The sequence below is a fragment of the Chlamydotis macqueenii genome, chromosome 18 (assembly GCF_036417535.1).
Source record: "Chlamydotis macqueenii isolate bChlMac1 chromosome 18, bChlMac1.mat, whole genome shotgun sequence".
Classification (NCBI taxonomy): domain Eukaryota; kingdom Metazoa; phylum Chordata; class Aves; order Otidiformes; family Otididae; genus Chlamydotis; species Chlamydotis macqueenii.
In genome coordinates, this window is record NC_141573.1 from 12,031,514 (window position 1) to 12,049,584 (window position 18,071).

The window sequence follows — 18,071 nt, forward strand, 5'->3', positions numbered from 1 at the left end:
ACGGCAGAAGTCTCTTTCCGGAAGTGGGAATGTCTAACAGAGGTTGCCAGTGAGATCTAAGCAGTTATCAACAGTCCTTCCAACTACTCAAACAGGAAAAGGATAACGATGACAAACTCTGCAATGGAGATTAGGAAGGATCTTTTCCCAGATGCCAAGACAAGGCACCTGAAGTTGTAATATTAGAAGCCAATAAGCAAGCTTTTTGAAAAATCTATTCTGAATAAGCTGGAAAGTGATCCCAAATGACCACAGTGGGAAATGACATTTTCCGATGCAAGCCTCATTCACCTGCAGTAAGAGAACAGAAACCTGACCTGGATGAAAGATCAACTGCCTTTTTACTGGAAAACTGGAGGCTACAGCAGCAAAAAGTGGTCAGGCACTAAAGAGTCACCTTAGCAAATTTAGTGGGGTTTGTATCTTTATTGTGCAATAGAGGGGAAATCTCACAAAGGGAAGTAGTGGATAGAGCTATGGACAGGCACTGTACACTGAAAACTACTTCATAACAACAAAGTAGAACAGTTTTCTGAGAATTACAGTGAAGGAAAAGTGAGGCAGACACACAAGTTCTGGAGTTTGCTAGCGGCATGGGACAAAAAAGGTGAAGAACATGGACCCACAGTCTGGTTAATCCTTTCTGGGAAGGAAGAGCTAAACAACTGAGGTGCCTGAAGAAGACTTCCCATTTGATTTCCTGTAGTGACAGTTGGATAAGATTAGAAACAACTATATGAGAAAGAAAAAAATATTAAATCATTATTCTTTGAAGATGGCAGATAGCAAGATACGAATTATGATGGAGTCTATGTCAGAAACATAGCATTGAATACACTATTTTCTTCCTATTTCACTCTGAAGACTTTCTCTTGCTGAGGAGTCACTCCTCAAAGGCCAGACAGAACGGGAGGGAAAGGCCTTCCTTGTACATACATCAGAAAAGAACTGAAAATGCAGCAGGACAGCCTACCACCTCCAGCACAGCCAGAAAGCTTCCTCCTCTTTTGTCAATGAGGCCTAAACAACAGTAATGGAAACTGTTGGGGAATTAAGGCAAATAATACACTTACATCTATGCTCCAGGGGACTACCTGCAGAGAGAAAATGGTTGGTGGACAAAAAGGAGAAGGGAGGAAAGGAAGAGTTGGAAGGAGAAACTCCACATTATCAATTCAAGATCCTTACAGAACTGGAGAAGAGGGCATCCAAAATCTAGGAGCTTCTTAAAGCAAGCTAAATTCAGGGACAGATAACTGAATAAGAAGAATCAGCAGCAGCACTGCTATGAAACAGCTTTGATTACAAAGCTGTACAATGGCATGAGCCTGAAAGGCATAAAAAAATAAGCCTTAGATTTTACTTGCAAACAGCAGTAGTTAGGTTATAGTTACACAGGTTAACTCATAAGTTACTTAATAATCCTCCAATTACAGATATTACATTTAAAAAATAGTTCTGGACTAACTGGAAGGACTTCCAAAGAAGAGAAAGATACATTATTACAGTTTGAAAAATAGCTTGAAAACATTAGCCCAGGGAAAGACTAAATGGGCAGTTAAGTAAAAAAGAAGACACACAAAGAGGCGCCTGCAGAGGAGGGGAAAGACCTACTCTCCACATACTGGGCAAATCAGCCAAGAAAGAACGAGCTTAAGTTACAGGAAAGACTGTTCAGGCCAAGAGCGAAGATGACTTTCCAACAATAAACAAAACGTTTTTCAAGAACATCTGTTGGGGCTGATAGTGGGGAGATGGATAAGAAAATCCCTTCTTGCTCACCTAAAGGCATATATCTAAGTCCTGCGAATGTCAGACTTCTGGGTAGCATTTGAATTTTTAGCGGAGTTGAGGTCTTGTCAGTTCTGGCTTAGTAACTCATGTGCTTCAGAACAAAAGTTCATGAAAGCCTGTCTGGCCTTGGAAAGGTAAAAAGGTCTGGCTCCATGGAGGCTGCTGGGGGGGAAAAAGAAAAAAAAAAAAAAAAGCAGAAGCAGTCAAATCAGAAGTTACGTCAGAAATGTTACGGGCATCCTGAAAACAGCAGGATGTATCTTCAGGAAACTCTATGATAAGACAGAGGAGAATTACTTCTGCTAACATGGGAAGAGGCAACCAAGAGCTTGAAGCATGCCTCAGGTTCAGTTGTTCCCCCTGGGCAAACAGTGATAATAGCTGCTGACAGGCCCAGGGCAGCTGAGGAGTGTCCAAAGCATTTGGGGGTGCCATTAAACGCAGGTCCCCCAAGACTGCTTAGTGTGAGCCACTGCTGCCATGCCACAAAGCTAGGGCAGGATGCTTAACAAGAAAATCACCTCCTCTCCTGGTGATCTCGGACCTACAATCAACCTAATGAGTAAGCACCTCTTAGGATGCTAAGGCATGCTACACTGCCTAACCAGTTCCAGAATAACCGGAATGATCAGATGCACGACGCAAACCCAGAATGCTTCAGAGCACTTACGAGTACCCGAGCTGGTTAAACAGACATTTTCAGTAGTCCTGTAGGATTTGTAAAGTATGGGCTACCATTTTTAACAACTCAGGAAAAGCATTAAAATAATCTAGCAAAACACAGGGAAGTCAAGAGGCATGCTAGGTTCTCAGAGGAGAGGAATGTCAACACCAGATAGTCAACAGGAGAACACAAGGTCCCTCAGGCCAAAGGCTTCAAACACACTGTAAAACAATCAAAACACTTTTTCATTTCCTTCATTTTCCCAAGACAACCCTCTTCAGCATTTGTAGAGTAACTACCCCAAGAGCGTGTACTAGTGTTACAGTTCAAAGCTAGTTCCACCCTTCTCAAGAAAAGGATCAAGAAATATTAGACAACCGGCATATAGCTCAAAACAATCACTACCAAACTGAGTTAATACATTTCCTGATGAACCTCTCTTCAAGCTTAGTGTTTGCAGATCTTACAGCTATAATAGTTACATGCGACACAAGTCTCCTCCAAGTAGTAAGATTATAATCTAATAATGGAAAGTGGTCAGCACACTGCAGGTAAATCAAACCTGATAGGTTTTCACGGAGAAGATATCAGAGCAGCCAACTGTTTCCCATGAAAGTATGACCTAAGTGAGACAGTCCTCAAGGCAGACAAGAAACTGCCTTCATGTACACGATTCTTTAAAGTAAGAGTAAAGCAAATTACAGACTTTAGTTCAGAAACTAAAGGGAGGACCACACTGAAAACAGCTGAGCTGTGCTATAAAGCGCCACTTCCAAGAAAACAAATCTCAGACGCTGCCGGGGAGGTAAGAAAGCTAAGAGAGGCAGGGTGAGTGTTCCCTGTCTGTTATTTTCAGCAGATACAGAACATTGTGGTGGCATGTTAAAATGGAAAAATGCATCTGCTCTCCAGTACTGGGGCATACATGCTCTAATGGACAAGTATCGGACAAGGTTCTATTTATAATTGGACAGTTCTTTGATAAGCAGACTGATAGCATATAGTCTGTTCTTCTATCTACTGAAGCGATGCGATGCCAGCAAGTGTAGCAGTTTGACCATTTCACAGTCTACATGCTTAAATACACTGCACGAGGCAGTGCCTGCTGCTGAAAACGCAGTGTATCGCTGAGTACGAAAGCACACACTGTGGGCAGATAAATAACCATAAAGCAGCACGCAGCTTGATCATAACTACCACTATTATCATTGTGCAGCTGTGTTAAAATTGATATTCTAGAATATACAGTTGTCAACAACTGCATTGGCAGTTGTTTCATTTTCCAGAAAGCAAGCCAGGGATTTATCTGAGAGGTATCACCACCAAGGGGCATCCTGACAATTAGGTCCAGATGAGAAAAGCCAAACTAGTGTTATCTAATTTGTTCTTATTCTCTCTTCAAGGAGTACTCTTGTAGAGATAAGGTCCCAGGCTTGAAATTTATTCAACAATGGTCAATGTAAAGAGAAATCTGACGAAAGCATGTAGCCCTGCTGCCTTCAAGCAGGGTATCAACCCTTACAACATTTAGAGCATTTGAAAAATCCTGTCAACCAACTGTGCCTAGTGTTTGAAAGCTCCCACATTCAGTTGCTTTTAAAACTAAATACATACAGGTCAGGCTGTTACCATCCTCGATCTGATAAGCCCAGATAATTTCCTAATTGAGGAAACTGAGAAAAGGCAAACTGCATGAAAGACTAGTGCAATATTGTCTGTATTTACATTATAAACACACGCCTAAATCTGCATGACGGCAAACTACAACAGACTATCTCTAAGGAGAATAAAAACTACCTCTGAGGAGCACTAAGGATATCAAAGAGCTCTGACTTGAGCTCTTACCTTCTTTTCTATTCCCAGCCGAGGAATGTGCAAAGCTTATAAGGCAACGACTGAATGGGACTGGAGGTGCTTACTTTAGCTGTAAGATGAAGAAACAACTCTGGGCAAAGACGTCAAAGTGCTCTACATCCTCAGGGGGCAGTCCTGTAAATCCAGCTCAGGATAGGAGCACATTAGGAACAATATTATCTCACGGCTTCTGTTTTATTTTCAAGTAACCCTGAAGTTTTGTGTTTGTTTGTTTTTCTTTAAAAGATACACATTTTTGCCAAAAACCTGTACGAAGTGCTTTGGTGCCTCACTGTCTGAAAAGAGCGATTATTTGAAAGCTAAAGAGCCTACACCTTCACAAGAACCACAGAGACTTAAACCTTCAGAACTGTCGATCCCTGGCTGCAGGGCGCAGGGTGTCCAGCCTTAACAAACCCTCAGTGCCGTGACTAATCTCTAGTTGGACACCTTTGACTAGCAAATCAGCAAGACCATCACAGAAAGTCCTCAGAAAGCTAAATGCAGCTTGTAATTAGTAAAGATTATCCATACACTTAGTTATTACCTTAAATTTTTCTCCTTCACTTCATAATGGCAATGTTTTTTGAACTAGGATACTCATAATACTGCTTCACTTGTGAGAGCAAAAAGCGTATAAATAGCTCTGAACCACTACCACCAGAAACTCAAGATGGCTTGTGACAGCCATCCCACCTGAAACAATAAGCAGGAAACCAAAGGTTTTTTTCTGTTCTAGTTAACTCCAAGCCTCCCAGCTCATTCTTTTTGCTTTGTCTCCTTGCATATGCAAATTTTTCCCTCTGTCTGCTCTAGTCTTTTTCTATTTTCTATTGCTTTTCACTCAGTATAATGGCAGGGACTCTAAGAATTATCTTCATACTCTATTCTTTGGAGATTGTAAAATCGTAATTACCTCTCTATCAGAGAAGTGATATCTCAATCAGTTATAAGAAGAACAAATTAATGTTTGTTTAAAGATACTTACAATAGCAAAACAACACCATGATAACGTTTATCAAAAAGAAAATATTTTTGTGTTATAAAGCCTTAACATATGGCAATAGGTTATCATTAGGTTATCAAATGCCTGTATATTAAGATCTAATTGAAGAACTTCTTACAGTGCTCCCTCTCCTCTGCAACGATTATTTAGGGCACATTTTGTCACCACAATGTTCAGCAGTTCAGTACAAACACAGCACAACCAACGAGATGGCAGAGGCAGATATTCAAGCGTAAGCTATAAATAGCCAAATGAGTCAGAGGTTGGAACTGCTGTAAATCATACCTGATTGTAGGCTGAAACATCTCCTAATCTTATGTAAAAACCTCTGCTGGTTCCTACAATAATGTGACACAAACTAGAAAAACTCAAAACTTTCTTTTTTTAAAAAAGACTGATTGTGTTACACACTGTCACAATTCTACTTAAAAAAAACTGATGAGACTCTCTAAAGTCTAGCCTTCCTTATTTCCTGTGGAACTACCATTACACATCAGTACCATCCACCACAGCCAGAAAGAGCACGTTATCAGTGTACATAAAACTGCATTTCTGTATGAGCAGAACGGAGTGTACGTTACAGGAAGGTAATTCACATCCAAACGAGAACAAGCAAGAACATTCTAACAGCCCATTTGGGCAGGGTAGGTAAAGAATCAATTTAAAACTATGCAACAACTACATCTCCGATTTGGAAATTAAAATACCGGGCTTTGAATAAAAGTATGCCACTAATTCTCTCATCCTAATAGAAATGACAGAGCAGGGGATGGGACCGCAGATCTTCTTATCCACTCTTTTTTTCCTTTTAATTCCCATTTATAGTACAGGTAACCATGTTTCTCCAGATAAAATACACAGTACTGCTTGCAGTACAAAAAATGCTATGCAAATTTTTAAGAGAATCTTAAGAAAGTATGCCAACATTTGCAACCCCACAAATGGTTTATCAAGCAACCACACACTGTTAAGTGCTTTCGGCTCTTTTAAGTCCTTCAAAATAAAACGCATTAAAGCATCTACCTTGCTAGACTAATCTCTCAGTCTGCAGACAACCTTCCTGACTTTGCAAGTTGCATACTAAAAGCAGTGAAGAGTCCCAAGACACACAGCACAGACAGCCTGGGGGAGGGGAAAGCTCCAGAAACAGTCCACAAGCAGAAGGGAATGACCCTCAGCTCAGGATCCACTGTACGACTTTAACAGAGGATGGGCAGTGCTGCACAGGCTGCTGAACCCCAAAATTATTGCAGCTACTCCAGCTTCTGTACTCCCACTTCATCCTGTAAGCAGTGAGCTGAAGTTCCCGTTTTCCCCTTGGAAAGCCCACATCTCCCTTCCTGGTCACACACCATCATCACGCTAAAGACAGGCCTATAAGGACCACGAAGCTCAAGAAGGCAGAGACTGGCCATCTCTGCTTTACAGTACAGGGAAAAAGTAGTTTCCAAACTAACATTTATCATCAAATATTTACCAAAATATTTTCTATGTTAGACTAAAAAAGGTACACACCTAACCCTTCTTAATTCTAGGTTTGCAGATTTAACACTTACTTCACTGTAGATAATGCTGGAGAACTGGATAGATACTTTGCCTTTCAATTACCACGGCGGATGTCTGGGGAGCAAACCACTTAAGCTATTTTATACCAGCACTTTAACTTCGTTTTACACAAAGTGCATAGAATTCAGCTGGGATGGCAGTAAAGCAGTCAAGGAGTCAATCACCTTTGTGCTGACTAAACCTGCAGCGAGATGGTTAGAAGAAAAGCAGGCAGCAAACTGTGTTGACCTGGTACTATTTATCACACGCACAGCTCTCTGAAAAGTCCCCTGCAGTCATTAAGTAACAGCCATTTACCATACTAGTGACTATTTACCATACGGTACAAACCTCTTACTGCTAGCTACACCTGAATGTTTTCATTACAAAAGCCTTCATACACAAAGTTTCTTTATCAAGTGCATATAAACTGGCAAGAGTTTACACATTCAAAATAAACGCTAATAGGCTGTGCTCAATAGTCCTGTTTTCCTAAAAAATTACCATAAAAGAACAGTTACGTGGAAGTACAACGCACAGTGCGCAATAAAAACATGTTCATTTCCCACCCATCTAATTCTGCAGTGCTGCTCTCCAGCTGAACAGGAAGACTACTTTCATTTGTTTCCAAGTAATTGAGAAACATTTCAGCTACTTATCAGCTCTTTGAATCTTTTTTCCTTTCACACATTCCCTACTATTGTTGCCAACAGTATATTTATAAAAGATTCACCTAACAAAAATATTCAGGCAAACAATGTTGCAGAAAAAAAATTAGAAACTAAAGAAGTTGTTGCATGGAGAAGACTTAAAGTGTTGGATCCTTTTTAAACAGCGGAAAAAAAAAAAAAGTTGTTTAAATAGACGCAAGAGCTGTGTATGGGAGCACTTCCTGCCCCTGCAGCAGTAACTCCAGCAGCAGCCACATACCTTTCCTCTATTGGTGGAAATGCGTGTTTATTTTGGAAGGGGTTTGTGCTCCACATCACAAATGGAAACATTCAGCTCCGTCTGAGGCCTCGGAGCAATATTTAACTGACAACACACCATATCCACACACCCACAGGAAACCTCTTTCCTCCTTACTAGTTTCTCTTTCCTCAGGCCTCCCCAGTGACTGAACATGCAGCAGCCAGTATCATCTCACAGCAAATTATAACTACACATACAAAGCGTATGAGTCAATTACTAGATAGGACAGTATCTGCATGTTTTCCATTGTACTAGAGAAATAAATGAAAATTTTAATCTTCATTAGAAAAATTAAAAAGCACCTTGATCACAGCATAGGTTTCTAGTGCAGAAGAAGCCAACCGAAAGGGCTAAGCTTTCCCACTGCCCATCCAGTCCCACTGGTTGTCCCACCCCGGGCCTTCTCCACAAATACAGCCGAGAGCAAATAAGAAACAGTATGAACACATTGTCTGCCATCAGCTGAAAAACAGAAACTGAAAAATCCTTCCACATCCCATCTCCAGTTGTGTAATTTATTTTTCTCCTATACGACCCAGACAGTGTAAGCATCTCTCATTGCCACAGTAACACAGCTGCAGAACTGAACGACACATACATAAAATGAAGGATTTTTTTTTCTAAGTTACCACAAGCAATTACGTTAAGTCACATTTATAAAGTAACATTCTGCAAAAGGTTCAGTTCCAGCCTGGTTTTAATCTTTGATTTAATACATGCCATACCTTGGCATGCAGCACCTGCTGCAGTTCACCCAGTTTTACTGTCTCGTCCTGTCTTCAAAATGAATTTAATTGCTGTGTCCCAGATCTGAAATAAATTAACTAAATTCAATGATAATCCCTGTGTTGACTTTTATTTCTGGCAGCATTTGTCACTTAACCTTGAAAATGTATCAAAATAAAATACTCAGTGCAGTATTGCATTAAAGTTTACAGTCAACTTTGAATATCTTATGAAAAAAGTTCAGCCAATTTTTTCCTCCCATTAATTTAGAATTAACATTTTCTATATTTTAAGACATCCCTGCTACTTATCATAAGCTTGTGTACATCCTTCCTAAACATAAATGTAAGACAACAGTATCCTAAAGTGGAAATAAAACATTCCCACAGACCAATCTTAAAAGCAACTAGTAATTGCCTGCCAAAGGAAATTACAAGAAGGGTCATTCATGACTCTACATAACCACTAACCCTCGCACTGAACATGAACAGGAGAGTTTTGATTTCTCTACAGGCCAGGACAACTCTTTCCAATGAAGCCTAACTACAAAAAGGTGCATTATGGTTTACCGACAGCCGAAAAAATGAAAGCCAGAACTGCTTAATCTTTAACATAACTACCTTTATTTACTGTTGCCTTCTTCCCAGTTCATATTTTATAGCAGTAGCATAGGCCACTTAAATACCAAAATAATGGACAAAAAAAATCAAAGAGATGAAATGCAGACTCTAATTTTGAAAGAAACAAACTCACTAGCATACCTGAAAAACTGGAGTTATCATCATGCTACTTTTAAAAACTTAAACTTGACATTTTCAAGCAATTAAAAATAAAGCTGTCACAACAAAGACAGAAATAATAATATCCCACAGAGGAAAGCAGAACGCACTGTGCTTCAACATTAACAGAAATGAAGAGCCGCCATATTATCATGTGAAAATGAACTCTGACAGCAAAAACATCTGCCATTGAATTATGCTATTAAAAAGTCATCGTAATACATTATAGAACAGTGAAACCTTTTCACACAGAAATGAGCTGATACAGAGAACAAAACATGTAATACTGTGGAAACAGAAATATTCCATTAGGAGAAATCACACTGATTTGTCTTAATTCTGAATTTTCTCATGTACTTAAGATCGAGGGGCCTAGCTACTTCTGCTACCTTCTCCTCCCGAAAGCAAGATCTACTGTTAGAAACTACATGAGATGTTACAGGGAAGACACAACAGAATTCAGACTAAAATTTTCTGATTTCACACTTTCTACATAAGAAAAATTTGGAAAGAGAAGGATAGAGTTTCAATAAATTACTTGTTACAGTCTCTTCATCATGTAGTTCCACTTTATTTGAATTCAGGATTACCAAAGTAGAATCTAATTTCTGCTGTACAAATATATAAAAAGGGTTTGAAACATAAGTTGTTTTGTCAACCCCACATGCCAGGCGTGGCTCTTCTCTAATTCCCAGTCTTTGGGAATCTGGGAAGCTCTACTTGCCTGTCTGTCACCTAATTACCCAGCAGTAAATAATAGTGCATATTAACCCGTCCAGAACTGCTCTGCAGCCCCGAGTTCTGTGTGGTGCCACGCAAACCAAAGGACAGACCAGACAAAATCACCGTCAGCCAACAGCTGCAGAATACCGCATTACCTCGACTCTCTTCCTCACCTTCTAAAGGCCAGAACTTCATTAACATTTCTCCTAGGGCACAGAGGAGTTCACTGCCCAAAAAAGGAGAATGCCTTGCTTCCCTGCTGCACCATGGACCATGCTGCAAACCAATTCCATTCACTCATCAAGCAGAAAACCCACACAGGAAGAAAGGAAGTAAAAAAAGGTGGTGGTGGCGGTGGGGGAAACAGCTTTCTCATAAGTTCAAGAATCCAGTTTACTCATTAATTGAGCTGAATCATGCATACAGGGGGAGAGACTTACCCTTTTTGGTGGCAATTAGTTGTCTTTGATATAGATAAATAACTACTAACAATTAAATGGAAAACTACATCTGTCGATATTAGACTAAAAAGATTACATACGTTGTGTTATGTTTCACAGAAATTTAATCCATATATTCTCATCAAAAAGCTGCCATACAATACCCAGCAAGATAAGCAAAGAAAAAGCTTATACTGAGGATCCCAACATACAGTCAGCTCCTCCAACAAAACTTTAAGAACAGAACTATCCTAGTAAGATATACTCTCCCCATTAAAAAGACACAAAGAATAAAAAGTACAAATACGTTTTTTAAAGAAACTTACAAAAATATCAAATGGTTCACAAAGAACAAATGTGAATTTACCTTTGGTTTTTTGTTCAGCAGCCTGAAAGAGGAAAAATAAAACAAATCAACTACTTGTCAATATTCAAAGCAACACCTAGTAATTACAGGCTGCGGGCCTAGCTTTCTGTAGAAACTGCTTACATTAATCAGGCATTAGTTCCACTGACGGCTCAGAGAATGTTAGTTTAACTGTATGTATTAGCAGTACAAGAATGGCTACCCTTGTCTGACCAAAGCCAAAAGCAGATGCCGAAAAGACAGCATAAAACATTGCAGGCAGTATGACCACAGCCCCATCTACCCATCCAGCCTTCTGTCTCTTGAGATTCAGAGGCTTCCTGAACCAAACAGAATGTTTAGGAACTTTTTAACACACAACAGAATTAACTTCCATGAAACCTGTCCAGTGTCCCTTTGAATCCATCCGTACTACTGGCTTACATAGATTAACTGCACATTTTGTAAAGATTCATCCTTTTTTTTTAATCCGTTTGGCATCTTCCCACTTTTTTTCTTTAATGATGCCTAATTTTTATACTGGAAAAGATAACAATCAATTCCTATCCAGATCTTAAGGGTCATTTAAGATTAAAACTACTTAATCCAGAAAACGAGGCAGGAGAATGCACACCAAGAAAATGCACAACAGCCTCGAAATCCAGTCATTTCAGTATCAGTTGAGACTAATCCAGTTAACTTTGCGTTGACGTTGATGAGGAACATTCACGTGACACAGCTGTGGGAGCACAAACTTAACATCAGGGGATGGTAAGCAGCTCGGGGAGTGCTAATGAACTGTCACAACTGCTTTTGCAGAGATTCTGACTGCAGCCTCACTCAAAGTCGACAGGACTGCTCACTTGTGTCAGAATTATTCACAGAAGTAAAGACTGCACAATCAGTATCTGTACGTTACACGTAAAAGTGAATATATCATTTAAAACAGTAAGGTGGACAAACCTTCTTCTGAGCACCTTCCTTCTTTTTCTTTTCTTCCTGCTTTTTCTTTTTCTTTTCTTCCATCAAATGTTCCTCTTCTTGTGTTTCTTGTTCTTTCTCCCTGGTAAGAACAAAGGTTGGGAAGAGCTTTTCAACACAATGAAGTTTACCTAGGAAGGTAAATAATCCCATACTTATATTGCTAACTTTCTACACCTCATGTCCAAAAAAGGCTGCTTCTAATGCTGCAATAAAATTGGTTCCAAAATTGAAACCAATGACAATTCAAATAGTAGGCAATGAAAATTCAGAAAGAACAGATTTTATTTGCAACCTCTTTCCACAATCACTCAAAAGTACTACTTAATATTAGCACACTCTACAGAAAGTAAGTTTAAAATTAAAAAAAAAAAAAAAAACCAACAACAAAACCCAGGTAACTAATGTAAATTCTGCCAGCTTTCAAAAGCTATGATTCACAATACACCTTAAAGGTCACGAGCAAATACATTATTTTCCAACTATTTTTATTTTTTCGATCGAACACACACTGTGTTAATTTGTCATATCATCAATTTTGTTCTCAAGGAGCTATAAAGTAAGGCCCTTCTTATTTTGTAAGGTAGGTTTGTGAAGTAAGGCACTCATTATATTTTGTGTTCATCCTACAAATTGTAGCTGAAGAATTTGCAGGAATACAAAACAAGACTGTTCCAGTAGCATCTTGGTTAAAACTTAACCTAACTCGTTCCAAATCAGGAAGAAAATCTATTTGAAACCTCACCATCTATGCTTTCTTTGTCCATCACCGTAATAAATGGTTGTAACAATGAACTTCCTCAACATCCTTTCAAATAAATACCAAAGCAAATAATTCATTTCCTTCTCTAGAACTACTTTATCTTCCCTGGCAGCTCTGCAGGTCCTGATCATTTATCAGCCTTACAGATCTTCTGAGAACACTCCATTTCTGATGGGCTGAAACCATTACTATTATTATTATCAGATTCGATGACTTCCAATTATTCATCAAGATCACTTTTAGCCTAACTTACTACTGTTTTGCATTTAACTTGCCAAAGCCTACAGCTCCCTTTTTTTTTTTTTTTGGTTTTTTTGGGTTTTTTTTTTTTTTTTTTAAAAAAAAAAGGTCTTTTTAATTATAATACTCTTTGCTCAATTGTTTTATCATAACAGCTCTGGGGCAGGGGTGGGGAGGGCTGCTCTTCAGGTTACCTAACAGAGAAACTGCCACTCTTCAGATTTTTTTTTGCACATCGTCTTCATACACTCCCTCTGAAACATACTGCCTTTTAACAGTTTATTTTCCTTTCAATAAGTTTGCACATTCTTACGTGGTTTCCCTTTTATAAAAAAGGAATATTGTAGTCAATTTTTTGAGGTTTTGGCTGCTGAAGGCTGTTCTGGTTTTTGGCTTTTTCGCTTGCCTGAAAAAAAAATGATTTTGGCCAGTGTAGAGGCTTTAACACTTACAAAGACCCTACACGGTGTTCCAGGCTAAACCAAAAGCAGCTTCCCTTTCCTTGTGTTACCCAAACCAATTCAGAGGTCCAACCATAGGTGTTTGTAACCCTTTAGACACCTTCCAGCACTCAAACTATTTGCACAAGTGACATATACGGCAAGACCCTAAGTCTTAAATAGTAGCTGGAGATAATGCACACCTGGAAGTGCCAGGTGTACAAGTGGAGGTCAGGACATGTAGAGTGGCATTAGGTATTTGTATTTTAAATACCTGAATCACTTTGTCATGACCAAAAACCTTATCACCTGCATGTCCGCTGCGCTTCACACCAATTTCAAAGGGCCACTTTTCAAATACTGTACTGTAAATCAATGTTTGAGAAACATTTGCTCTGAAGAGCTGCAGGTGGGTATTTGCACCACATAATTAACACCGCAGTTAAGAAAAGGGTACTTAAAGTTGCAGTTTTAAATCATTATTCTAGAACACTGCAAAGAGTGAGGACTTCCATTACCAAAAGAAACCGAGTTGAAACTATAACCCAGGACTCTATTCCTGTTAGCTCAGGAGAAGAACAGAAGTCCCCAGGATTTCAGTAACTACAAAGGAAAAACAGCCTTCACTTTCAGTGCTCCCACCCAAGTCACATCCGACTCTACAAAGCCCATGCCTGCACGTGAACTCTCCCAAACTGCCAGACTGTTGCCAAGGGAAGTTCTAGCCTTTTTTGTTATTTAAAGCAGGTGAATGAAACAAGTCACTGCAAAATTAGAAAGTTTTTGGTTTCCTCTTGCTAGTACTTATGAAAACCCAGGACATCACAGCAATTCCAGAACATCACAATTACAGTGAAATCCCTTTCAGTAGTCAGTGCAGTATTTAAAAAAAAAAAAAAAAACCAAGACAAACAAACAAAACACACCACCAACATTTGGCTTAATTTGCAGAGTTTTCTTTGAACTATGAAAGTAGATACTTCCCAGCTTTCTTTCATCACTGCTGAAGTCTCGTTACCTAGACTGGACTCCCCTGTGAACTTCTCTACTTCCAGTCTTCCTGTCCTCTAAAGCTGTTTCTGTTTTGACATGTCCCAAGCACTGCTAGATGTTATTCCCTCCCTTACACAGGTAATACACCATGTCAGAGGATTTTTCAAATCAAAGAGCAGCAAACATTTTGCTCCATTAAAAACACAATGTGTATTATTACCATATTATATCAATTACAACTTCAGAGGTAGAAGTGCTACTCCTAGTGGAAACCTAGTTTTTATCTCATTTCTTAGATTAAAATAGTCTCAGATTAACTCAGAAAATGATACTGCAATTTTTAATAGGGTTCAATTTTCAAAAATCGATTTACATAATGACACTTATGAATACATGTGCTTTAAATATGCTTAAAATAGAAATAAAGCTCCAAGTGGCCTCTCAGATGGCAACTCCTGCTGTCACTTCTAGGCAGAAATTAGTCATCTAAGAGCAAAACAAAAGGAAAACAATAAAAACATTGCTATATAAAGTTTGACTACTTTGTCAAAGGCATGCATTGCAGTTTTACTTCCTGAATAAGAATTTAATCTTTATTACAGGAAACATGCTAAAAATATTATGAATACAAAGCTCATATGATTTAAACCAGAAGTGTCTTAGAATATACTTGTTGGAGTTCGGATTTTTTTATATATATGGATCTTACGTATCAGAATCACGGGGGATTTTTATGAGCAGAGAACAAAGTTTTTACTAGAACATCAACCGCTGTTTTTAAAGATTGCAATTAGCTTACTAAATCCAAACCTAAACCAACATTATCTTTAAAGAACATATGCTTGGGTGCTCTCTGAATAGGAAAGCAAGAGGAAATGCAGGTCATGGTCAGAACAACTTCAGACTGTGGCTATGTTCTGTCAATGCCTGCTGAAGAAAGGCGTATTAAGCCCTTTAAAAAATTCACAAATCTAGGCTGATTCTGTTTTTCAAGCTAAGTGAGAACTTTAGTTTTCCAGTTGGTATCAAACATTGGATTGCTTTCACATCTGAAGACACAGCTGATATTCTGAATTAGCATCGATGGGACATTCTGACAGGATTTTGTAATACGCCTTTTGGGAATATAATATTTTTAAACAAACGTCAAGTAGAGTCTATTAGTGTTACTACATGCAAGGTTATTACCCATACAGTGTTTTATAGTTCAGAAGCCTCTGCAAGAGCTGAACAGAGACCTATTGCTCTTGTCCCTCCACATGACACAGCTCCAAACCCAGCAGCCTAATTAATTTGTTTGCATATATTTAAGACACTGAAGGTTTATTTACATAGGAAAACTGCCCGGAATACCTCTTCAGAACAGCATTCTTCATCTTGGTCTACAGACATCTTTGCCTGTAGCAAAGCTCCCATACCTCAATTCTGGAATGCCTCTTGTACCTTAAATTTACATCCTTACTTTATGCTGTAAAAATCTCCCTTGGTGGTTGTGAAAGTTGCTGTTACTGACAAAAATCCTAGAAACTGCATACAATTGCTCAAGTATTGCTCTGGTTTTGACTTCCCTCACCATACAGTAGAGCATCATGCATTTCTGCACACATGTTTTTCCTAACAATGATGATGTGGGGCAGGGGGAGGAAATAATCTTTAAACTACAATTGTAAGGAACTGACAAATAATCACCCAATGGCAGGCTAACAAAGCACACTGAGCAGGCTTTTTGGAAGGAACTAACAGAGCCATGCATCATTACAGGTGATAACAGAGTCTGGACAGTATAGCCACAAAACACAAAGTAATCATCAACCAAGTTCTCAAAATCTAGCATTATACCACTTCAAACAGCAGTGAACAAAACTACTACTCAGAAAGTTATCTAAGATCTGATTCCAAACGGTAAGAAAGCAGTAGCTGAGATTATGAAGGTAGAAAGCAGTTTGAAGGGTGGCAACATAACGTAATGAAAAAAATAACAAAGCAAATAGCAGTGAACCCTGGAAAGGCAAGCTTCAATTAATTCAGGTCAAATGAAAAATACTGTCACAGAGGAAGAGACAGGCACTGTTTCTTGGAAATCACCAAGAATCTAAATGAGAATACAGATAATCTGATGTATAGGAGGAATACTACATAAAGCAAGAGGTCACCACATCGTCATCAGTCCTTGACTTCATGACTAGTAGAATGGATAAACTAAAACTCCACATCTGCCTATTGGTAATTTTGTTTTCCACCTCATCCTTATTCGGCCCAGCTCTCTACGACCCTTCTAGAGTAAATACCGGTGAAGGCAAGGAGCTCGTGTGACTTTAAAAGTGCCAGCTTTTTTCCCTTGATATCTAGGCTCAGTCATTAATCAAACGCAGCCAAGCTGGTCCCTAATTACAAGCTCTCCAATCACCTCAAAAAAAAGCAGCACACAAAACTAGGTCAAATAAATAAGTATTAAAAAAAAACCCAGCACAAACACATGGGGACAAGAATGAGGAAGGCCAACAATCAATTAGCATTGCGCATATAAAAAGTAACAATAAAAGAACCTTTAAGTGCCTCATTAATAAGCAAGAGGAAATATTAGTTTTGATTCCCAGTGGGAAAGGGCGACTATTGACACATGACCCTATGAGAGCTAAAGTGACAGCACTTTTCTTTCTGCTTTAGCCTTCACTAAGGAGGTCAGCGGGGAACAGATGGCCAGCAACGATCTGAACTGGTGCTGAGCCCGCAGATGACGACAGCTTCGCAGAGGGATTTCATAGTGCTCTTCCCTGCGCAGGGAGGCTTTGCTTCAAGCTGGGGGCAGGGGCAGCAAAGGACCAACAACCAAGCTGCTCCTGCCCCACGACCTCTGCCACCACCACTGCAATCTTTCATTCTGGCTTCCTCACCCAAAAGGGCTGGTGAACATAGCTACAAGCAAGAATATCAAGATGCAATTCTTAAGTCCCTTTTCCCTAAATTTGGGAAGAATAAATGACCCAACTTCTGAGGAAAACTTCCATGCAGGGCAAAAAAGGAGACAGAACCAAACATTCTGCTACCACTCCAAACAGGAAATCAGGCCAGGTAAAGTGTCAGTTCAGCAAAAGTAAAAACAGCTCTAAAAGTCCCTGGAGAAATCTGATGGTTTTCCACTGGCTGGGCCTGATGTAATTTGCCATAAGAACAACTGTGTCTAAGTCCTTACAGATTACTTCAAAGAATCAGCAGAAGATGGATGGCACTCCAGAACTTTGGCAAATGGCAAAGACTGTGCATGTAACTTAAAAGGGGAAAGGATAAAAACATCAGTAACAGCTAAAAAGGACTGGAGGTGGGGGAAGAAAGCCTGACTTTTTTTTCCCCTATGGTATAGTTGTAGGTATTTTTGAAAAGGATGAAAGGGAGGCAACAGAAATAACTTACAGAATTTTCAAGCAACATGCAAAGTTTTGTTAATATGAACATGTTTGCTTTAGCTTTTTTTTCTAAGAACAAGGTAGAGAACGTAAGCTAAACGAAATTACAATGAAATACCCACAAACCAAGTAACCTCAGCACTTCCCGTTCCAACAAGGCAGAGAACCAATGGATTTTTGCTGCACCATGCTACATGTCCAGCAGCCAGATTTTTATTAACCAGTTTGCTACTGGAAAGAAGTGTGCACTTACTAAGTTTCCAGAATATGTCAAGCCACGAGGCTGCAAAACAACTAAGGACAGGCAGTATTTAGAACAACCTGATAAACTCGAGACATACAAAAATGTAGAGTGTAACTCAGGGAGAAAGAATGCAGGGCACCATGTTTGGCAGGAATAA

The 18,071-nt window shown here is 39.2% G+C and overlaps 1 protein-coding gene across 11 annotated transcripts in view; it reads right to left on the reverse strand.

Annotated features, from left to right (window-relative positions):
• The window catches only part of TNRC6C (trinucleotide repeat containing adaptor 6C), a 327,104-nt gene that overhangs the window by 73,470 nt on the left and 235,563 nt on the right, over positions 1-18,071 (reverse strand). For all 11 annotated transcript variants that reach the window (XM_086762532.1, XM_086762539.1, XM_086762534.1 and 8 more), the window contains 2 exons: positions 11,813-11,912; positions 10,871-10,892 (listed from right to left, as the gene is read on the reverse strand). In XM_086762532.1, coding sequence (XP_086618658.1) covers positions 10,871-10,892; positions 11,813-11,912 — 122 coding nt within the window. The remainder of the gene's footprint in view (positions 1-10,870; positions 10,893-11,812; positions 11,913-18,071) is intronic.